The sequence below is a fragment of the Parasteatoda tepidariorum genome, chromosome 9 (assembly GCF_043381705.1).
Source record: "Parasteatoda tepidariorum isolate YZ-2023 chromosome 9, CAS_Ptep_4.0, whole genome shotgun sequence".
Classification (NCBI taxonomy): Eukaryota; Metazoa; Arthropoda; class Arachnida; order Araneae; family Theridiidae; genus Parasteatoda; species Parasteatoda tepidariorum.
The window spans coordinates 53,359,744-53,369,514 of record NC_092212.1 but is presented as its reverse complement, the minus strand read 5'-3'; the positions used below and the strand labels follow the sequence as shown (position 1 = coordinate 53,369,514).

Here is a 9,771-nt window from a genome sequence, read left to right as displayed (position 1 = left end):
ATCACTTTTTGAAGTGCTTTATTGTTTGGATTTCACGAATTTTAAAGTGGAATAAAATGATTCACATAAGTACGTTGTTCCGAATATTGAAATAATTCGACAAGCAGCCTTTTTTAATTCAGGATACTTCGATTCTGGTACAAATTTCCAAAATTCAGCAATCGACGTCGACTTATATTTTAATTGTAGAGCTTGATCTTCTTGCATCTCTATTAATTCTAATTCTCCAGATGCTTTTTATGTCATAATTATATTGGAAATGGAAAACTCCCCTTGAATTAAACAACGTTTCACTTAGTTTTTCATATTTGTTCTCGGTAATTTAAAAGACATTTTGAAACACATACGGAACGATAATAATTTTTTTTAAATACAATAGCACAAAAATGAAAAGGGAAATCGGGTACATTTATCGAGAGCCACAAATAATCCTTCAAAGAGCCGTACGTGGCTCGCGAGCGGCAGGTTGGCCACCCCTGATATATACAATAATTATTTTGTATAGGATGGGTTGACACAATAAAATGACAAGCCACATTTTCAAACTAGAAAAGCAGGCAATTAGATATTTAAATGTGATTTATTGTTATTTAGTCGAAATTCCAGAAATATGCAAAGTATCTATCTGGAAACTGTATTAGGAAAAAGTCCAATGTAATAATATCCCCTTGGGAAAAATGTAGCTTATCATTATAATGCCTCAAGCCCTTCCAGTAAAATAAAGGATCCCACCAAATAGAATGCAAAGATTTTTTTGTTGTTGTTGCTTTGGAGCTATGCAGAATTGATGAAACAAACAATGTGCAGAATTGATGAAAAAAACAATGTGCAGAATTGATGCAGGAATTTAAAAAGGAAACAAGATGTCAACCATTACCGACATAAAAACATTAACTGATTTAAAATAAATAAATAAAGCTCTACATGTGTTTCGAAAGTGGAAGAGTTCATGATTCGAATTGTTTTAACATTAAATTAATAAAATAAATTGTTTAACTGTAAATTATTTCTCTCTCTTTTAACGTTTTTTTTATCTTTTATTTTTAATTCTGTTTCATTGTTTTTTTTTATTATGTTCGCTGTGACAATTGAAACCATTTTCCCATCGGTCAGCAATAGGGGTGTAAATTTCCTCTGAGGGGAGGAGGTGAGTAAGGGATGATTCGGCAATAGTTTTCATCAAAAAATATTAAAGCTCGCTTGTATTTCAAGATTTTTTTTTTCTGATTCACACACAAAAAAAATTGAGCTTTTTTAATTGTAAGTATAATTACACAAATATTGAGTTAAAAACTGTAATCTTAGAAGAAGGCTGTAACCCTTTATTTTTAAAATGTGAAGGACTGAAGCTCCCCCTTGACGATTCCTGATATTACCATTAATAAAACTGATGTAATGAATGTAATATAATTCGAATTAAAATAAATAAGTGATTATTTAAGAATCTACGTGAAAGGTCTTGTTCGTTGTGAAATATTGAGAAACCTACTAATAATTTTGTCAATATGTGAAAATAGGACCGGTTTTTGTGAAATAGTGACAAACCTGCTCATAAGTTTGTGAAAATAGAGCTCTGTTTTTTGTGAAAAAACGCAAAAACCATGTCTTTCAAGAAGTTTTTATTTTTTAAATTATGAGTTAAAGACGTTCTCAACAGCATTATTTAGAAAAATTTTATGAAACGTCCATTTTTAAATCGAAAAATAGTGTGAAGGGTCTGTTTCAACAATAAACAATTTGTAAATAGCCCGTTTCTGAGGTAAATTTTTCGTGAAGGATTTGTTAGCAGACATTAATTCCTCTAAAAATAAACCAAATAAATAAATTGTTTCCATTCAATATATTATTATTATTTGTCATAAAAGATAAATTAAATTTATTACAATTAGTTAAATTATGATGCAAAGAAAGAATACTCGTAAACACTTAAAGTGAAATAAATGGAAATTACCTCCTGCTTGGAGAAGTATTCTCGTACAAGTTTCGTTTTCGTTGGTTGCTGCGGCGTGAAGAGCAGTTCGGCCTCGAGAGTCTTTTGCATTAAGAAATGCAAGCTGCAAAAATTTCAATTTAATTAAATGCATGGTGAAACGATTTCCGATTAAAAAACGCACACATCTTACAAAAGTTCAGGTCAGTATTTCTAGTGGTTGTAACTACATACTATATAAGTGAATTTACACTAATGTTGTAGTGGCATAATATTCAAAAGGGAAACGCTAAAAATTTCAATATTTTATGAGTAAGTTATTTTAAAAAAAGAACATGATTTTAATGATTTTTAACTGCATTTGGTTCAAAATTCCCTAAATTATGAGAACTTTGAAGTAAGGCTTTTCCGATTTAAATTAAATTCGAAACACAATTTAACTCAATATTAAAAAAAAAAAAAAACCGGTTGCAAAGGTTTTAAATTGTTACTTTGATTTTACCGCTGTTATTTGAGGCGTATAAGAAGGATTGAGGATTTAGGACCTTGGCGAGGGACTCCGGTATTACTACCAAATATGCCTGCAGCAGCGAAGAATGATACTTGACGTAGAATTTTTACTTTTTAATTTACTTTAAAAGAAAAAAAAATACAATGCATCAATAATTGCAGAAGTACACAATTTTTACAGTAAATATATACATCTTTTCTATTATTAAAATCTTCAAAATGGACCAAAAAATATAATTTCACGGGTAAAAAAGCGTAGGAACGTCGTTCTTCCGTGTACTCCCTCCACTACACCCTTGAAAATCCATATACATTTCCCATATCCAGAGCATTTGGTAAGTAACGACCTTGTTACAAATCAGAATTTTTGTCAAAACTGAAGTAAAAAATTATGCAAATAAGGAAGGGATAGCAAATTAACATTTAAGCAAGCAAAGAAAACAAAAGCGCAATAAAAATGTAACAAGTTACTACAGAAGAAAATGGTGCTGAAAACATTCAAACCTGTTTAAATTCTAGAAGCAACCGTGATCAGTTAAAAGGCGATTTCTAAAAATACCCCCAAGTTTCATCAGGCAGACTTTTTATTGTATTTAGTTTATTCCTCGCTTTATTAATGAACAACCCCAAATAAGCATTGTGGAGAAACTGGAACTAGTAACGCCCCCTAGTGAGAAACTAGATAAAAAACTCAGAGAGAGTGAGAGAGTGTGAACGAACGATAGAAAGCCTGCCATGCAGAGCTCCTTATTTTCTTCTTCATATATGTTTTGTTTGTGAATGTGTTGAGTGCTAACTATAATAATGTTGTTTAAAATAAAATAAAAGTTAGCTAGCCGTTGGTTTTAATTCCCCCCTAAGCACCACACGTCACAGCATTATTTTTCACTTATTTTCGTAAAGGATTCAAATAATAGACATTGAGGGCGATGGTTACGAAACATTCTGTATGTTTCAATATAGTATTGTGTAGACAATAGATATAGTAGTATTCAAAAAAATGTACCAACATACCATTTCTCCATGTAAGAGATCCTCCAATAATTCTGCGTTTCCCCATAATGCTGCTTGGTGCAATAAACGACCGGAAAAGTCTTCTTCGTTTTCATCTTGGGCCATATCATTAGTCAATCTGAAATAAATTTTGATAAATTACAGTTGTAGATTGTATTAATTAATAACAAAGTCGTATCTCTAATTTTAAATGCATAATTTAAGAAAAGAAATTGTTATATTTATTTTTAAATTGAAACTATACAAGCACATAGCTTAATCTGGCCGAGGAAAATATATATAATTACGTACAGTGGACTACTTGTGTGTTAAATTGCAAATTCGACAAAACACCTAATTTGATGCAATGTTAAAAAATGCAAATCTGGTCGATCTATTCGATTTGATAACACTTCTACTATGTTAGACAGTAAGGGATGCGTATAGCAACCAGGAAAACTAAGATTTTTTAAAAATTCCAAAAATTGTTCTATTGGAAGTCCAATGTATTTCATAATTATCTAATCTGTTTAGAGCAATAAAAAAAAATTTAGCCTGAACACGCCGAATTTGGAAGAGACAACGGGCTCAAAAACTCAACAACTAGAATAAATTATCGAATTCGAGGGAGCTCTCACCATTAAAATCCTTGCGCGGATATTCGTAAGTTAAACACAAATGCCATTCCAAGTAAGTCGATCGATTTGGTTCAAATATGTATGAATACATAAATAAATTTGTAGCAGCTTACATAATAACATGGTCGACAGCTAGCGACGTTAATAACTTTAATATTGGTCAATATTAAATATAACATAGATACATCAATTTTAAATCAAGTATATACACATACAAAGCTGACATTTGCGAGTTAAACAAAAATAAAATGTCATGCCAAATAAGTCAATTTGGTTCAAATATGTGACAATACATTTTTAACAATTTAACATCGACAGCTAGCGACGATAATAACTTTAATATTAAGTTTCAATTAGAAGTGATGCACGAGAATACCCATATATTTCAAAAGAAAAAAATATATACATATACCCTTCTGAGGCCCAGCGTCCACAGTAAAAATTAGATTTACAGATTTTCACCGTATGCCTTAATAAAGCGATTGCCTATGTAAAAATATGGTTGAATTTATTCTCGTCAGTCGAAGTATTTGGGCAATTACATGGTGACAGACGATACTTTTTTTAAAAAATTTCTTAGTTTGAAATTTTTTTCAATGATAAATATTTAACATATTTTTAAAAAATTATATGGGATGAATTTCAATAGCCAAATAATATTATGCATATAAGAAAAAATGATAAAAAATATCAAAGTTTTATTTAGAATAAAAATATGAAATGCTTTTGACGTTAAGTAGAGTAAAACATATTTTAATTTTGAAATTACCTCCTTCTTCTATAAGCAATAATAAGATTATTTTTGAAAATTTATTTAAAAAATTTTCAAATTAATCAGGAAACATTGAAAGTAGTACACATGAAATGATATAGAAAATTGCAAATAGAAAAAAAAAAAATTCGTGACTGATGACACAGGTACAAACTATATTAAAATTTTAATATTTTTTCATTATTTTCAAATTTGTTAACAGAGAAAAGCTTATATTTACTTTTATTTTATTTATTTATTCCATTTCTTTTGTCCTTTGCATCATGGAATCGCCCATTTAATTATACTGAAAAATTATGAGAAAAGTAAGAAATTCTATTCGAGTAACCTTTGCGATAGTGGATTTTGGTTCATAATCAAAAAGTGAAGAAGTACACAGTAAAAATATTTTACAATATGCAAAAATTGTTTCATAAAATAATTAAAATATAAATTAGGTTTAATTAATTGAGTTTAAAAAAACATGCCATTTTCTGTCCTCATTGAAAGCTTATTTTGGAAAAATAAAGTCGACTAAATTTGTTAAGAGAAATTTTGAAAGTTCTGAAAGAACACAGTTTATCCCCTCCTACTTCGAAAATACTTAAATCAAAACAATAAAAACGCTCTTTAAAAAAAAAAAAGATTTAAATAAATTTGAATAGAACAATAGAATACTTTTTGTAAGATAATAGCTTTTATCATAGTTAAAATTTACTGACTAAGGCACCACAGATAAATAGTTAAAAAAGTTTAAGTTAAAATAACTGACAGGGATGTCATACAAGATGTCAAAAAGAATAGAAATGGATGACTATTCATGCCTAAAACATTTTCGATAGGTTTATTCAGTAATAACGAATTCAACCCTCTAAGTGTTCCCCTCTATGTGAAGGCAACTTAAAAATCTTAAATCACTACCCTAATTTTTTATTGCAGCTTTCAGTTTTCCAGAAGAAAACACTAATGTCCAAAACATTTTTAATTATATTTTATAAAATCAAAAATGTAGTGCAATTATTATTGTAATTTTTAAACGGAATAATAATATTTTAAATTTCCAAGCTATTAAAAACCAAAAAGCACCCATTGAAAAAAAAAAATTAAATTAATTTAAGTTCTCTAAAATAATTTTAATTCTTCAATATTTTACTTAAATTAGTTTATTAGAATCTAATATTATAATTATAAATAAAGAACTTTAATTTGTACTAATAAACTAAAAAATCACATACTAAGCACATACTCTACTATAAATCACACATTGAATTCATAATTGTAAATAATGTACTTATTTTTATAAATAAAATTTTATACTGTTTAAGAATAAACACTTCCACAGTCTCTTAAATAATTTATATTGATTTTAAAATTTCGTATCAAACTGAAGTAAAAAAATACAAAAATGCTTTTAAAAAAAAAGAAGAAGAAAAATTTTTCTATAGTTTTGACACTGCATTAAATTTAATTTGTTTAAAGTAAAACTATATATTCTTATAATATTGCTAAATAATGTATTGGTAATTTAGAGTCTCTTCCATTTCTTCCATTTTTCCGTTTTTTTCCAGTGTACTAGAAGAAATCATTTTTTTACAAGCAAAATGCCTCTCAGATTTAATAATTTATGACTTAAAATGTTTAAAAATTATTTTTCATTTCACAAGTAGAACAATAAAAATAAGAATGAAAGAAATTATGTTGTAAAAAAGAAATATTATGTACTCTTTGTCCTAAAATTTCAAACTTTTTTAATTAACATATTTATATTACGAAAGTTAGGTTACCAGGAAGCAAGGCAATTGGAAAAGTGTGATAGCATGCTGAATTATAAATCATAAAATATCATTATAAGAAATTGAAAAAAGTTAAAGAAAATTTAAACAAGAGTCAGAATATAATCATAAAAGAATGGTGATAACACTTGAGAATAAGGATATATTTAATTCATTTACACTTTTAAAGGGAATTGAGCAGGGTTTTTTTTTCTTTTATTTAAGTGACACATTTCCAGTTTTTCTTCTAATAGTAAATTAGTGAGATAAATCTTTCAATGTAAAAGATCTTTGTGGTATGAGGCTGCCCCAAGCTCTTACGTCAGGTATTATAAAATAACCTACAAGAAAGTAAAAATTACCCTCCAATAAATCTAGCAAGGAACAAATACATGCCTGATAGCATAAACCTTCTAACCAAAATGGAACTTTTTACAGCATCCGCAAATTGATATCATTCTTCAAAATGATAAACCTCACAATGTTAATTCACTACTAATTAAATCTTAAGTACAAAAAGTTTTTGCATAATTTTTAAATACCGCATGTTTGCAAATTTTGTTGCATACCATGTTTAATTAAGCTGAAATTTTAGAATAATTTCTCTCAGGCTGTTAAGGGCTTGCAGGCTAAATTAGATTTACGAAAATAGTGTAGCAGATTGTCTCTCTAAATCCTACTACCAGGGAAAGATGGTACAGGCATGAAAATGTTCCACAGCTTTTTGCGTAGCTGAAATGCAATTCCAAAACCTATATTCAAGCATTATTTTAAGTTCTTGTGCTTTTAATAACATGTTTTGATTTGAAACTGTGTATATCTCATAAGATGTACGCAGACAATCCAAAATTGTCTGCTGGATTGAGCCCATCACAACATACCGACTTAATTAACATGACACAGTGGAACAACACAGAATTTGTGTTTATTATTTCCAGCATTGATATTTAGACCATTGCAACATACGAGATTCGATCTTCACTATAGATAACTGGTCAGAACTTGATTTTATTGATTCCCGCAAGATATTCAGTTCAGTACTAAAAACAAGATTCGTACTATACCACATGATGCAGCCAGGCAGAAAATTTTATTATTTCCTGCATGACACTGAGTCTGTAACTACATCGATAATTCAACCTACACCGTACATTGAGATCATACAGAACCTGCTTTTATTATTTTTAAGTACAGTATTTTTACTGTTGAATCTCAAACAAACACAGCATTTCTAAATATTTAAAAAATTACAGTAATGCCATTACAAATATTTTTTTTTTTAAATATAATAGATATTTATAATGATTAGAAAATTAGATGGATTATATCTAAAATATTTGTTTTACACAGATGTAAAAAATTAATGGATATGACATATTTTCAATATTAACTTTTTTAAATATTATCATTGACACTTATGCAGTCATTGCTTTTTGTGATGTTTTTACTATCACTACCTGCTTGCAGCTAAAACTTGTCAACTATTTTCACTGGATACAGATATGAAAAAAAAATTTTTAGATTTCCTATCGCGTAAGATTTTAGTTTCTTGGAATTTTGCTAATGTTCCTAGACAAGACTTTTTTAGTTGATTTTATAAAAGTTAGAAATAATACATAATTGATTTAGAATTAATACACTGTTTCAATTTGAGCATTAATAAATGGAGTTCAGTGAATCCAAAAAATCTTTATAGATAAAAAATATCTTCACTTGTCCCAAGCTTTACTTAATAATCACAATTTTAAAAAAAAAATATTTTCATGAAGTTTGATTTTTAACTTAACATAAAGGTTAGTCAAAACAAAATATGCATATGAAAAGAGAACTGATTATAAATCTTGCTGATTACACTAATTGGCATACAATAATAAAAGAAAACCAGAAAATATTAATATTTTTCAAACCAAATACAAAAAGTAAACAACAAAAGAAAGTAAAAACAAATAAAATGCCCGATATAAACAATTGATGAATGATGCAACACAATGAGTAAGTATAATATACATTATTTTGTTGCCAACTGTTAGCTATTTTTTTATGTAATCAATTTTTAATATACCATTCAATTTCGACAAGTAAGTTGCATATTTTAAATACTTCTGACGCCAACACTCGGAATGATTAAATCTAATATGATTTAAAGTCTTAAAATTAAAAGTTTTAAAATTAGTCAAGTCAAGACTATATAAAATACTTTTTATCAATGATTTATTTTATAAACTAACAAGGTTGTGCGCAAGATGTGATAAACAATAAAACTAAACTTACCTATGCCTTTAAAATATCCTTTGTTTATTAACAAACAAAATGCATGTAGGTTCTTTGGCATCTAAATTTAAAGATGAATTTAAAATATATAATACACAATATATATTTTATATGTAGCAAGGGGAAAACATTTAAACACAATAAAACGTCAGGATTAAATGCGTAAACGATAAGAAACCAGGAAACAAAAATTTGCAGTTGAATTCGATCTTCCCGCTTTTACACCATGATATTCTTACTGCTAAAGAATTTACAGTTCCATTTTTAGAATATCACTGATGATAGGAGCAGCAGGAGGATCTTTTTGTTTCCAATCAGAGGGGAGAGGGATTGTTTGCTTTTCATTTGACCATCTGTCTGCTACAATATTTAATGCACAGTTACAGTTAAAATAAAGTTTTTCATGTTACAGGGTATTTCGCTACAGATGGCAGCACTAAAAATGACATTTAAAAGGTTAATTCACACTAGCGGTTTTATAATAATGCCGTAAATGTGCTGCTTCTTTATAACAAACTAAATTTTCGAATCGTATACTCTAATAGTCTACTTTTTATAAAGATTATTGAACTAATTTTTCTTGTTTTTGGTTTTTTTCATAATTAAATAAGTTTACTAAAAATATTTTTTAAGATCGTGATTCGCACATGCGTGATCAGTTCACATGCGGGGTGAGGACCAAATCCCTGTCTAAAGTCTCCCTCCTTTACTAAGATGTATGAGAACGCATTACAATCATAGTTCCCTCCACTAAAGAGTATGAACTACCTAACATCCGTAAAATTGATCATTGTGACAGACAGAGGAGTTTCAATGGTCTGATCAAACTTCATGTCCCAAAGGAGCATTCTCACTGCAAGTGGTTCACGCACTTCCGATCAATGTCGAGGGAGAAAGACAACCAGT

The 9,771-nt window shown here is 28.5% G+C and overlaps 1 protein-coding gene across 3 annotated transcripts in view; it reads right to left on the bottom strand.

Moving 5' to 3' along the window:
• Positions 1-9,247, bottom strand: part of LOC107452951 (Leucine-rich repeat kinase) — a 106,841-nt gene extending 97,594 nt beyond the window's left edge. For 2 of the 3 annotated variants that reach the window (XM_043049649.2, XM_071185065.1), the window contains exons 1-3: positions 8,866-9,247; positions 3,455-3,572; positions 1,952-2,054 (exon numbers count right to left, since the gene is read on the bottom strand). In XM_043049649.2, the coding sequence (XP_042905583.1) occupies positions 1,952-2,054; positions 3,455-3,559 (208 nt within the window). In that variant the 5' untranslated portion in view covers positions 3,560-3,572; positions 8,866-9,247. Of the gene's footprint in view, positions 1-1,951; positions 2,055-3,454; positions 3,573-5,063; positions 5,153-8,865 lie in introns of those variants that run through there. The other variant, XM_043049650.2, reaches the window with a different exon arrangement.
• Between the last annotated feature and the right edge of the window lie 524 nt (positions 9,248-9,771).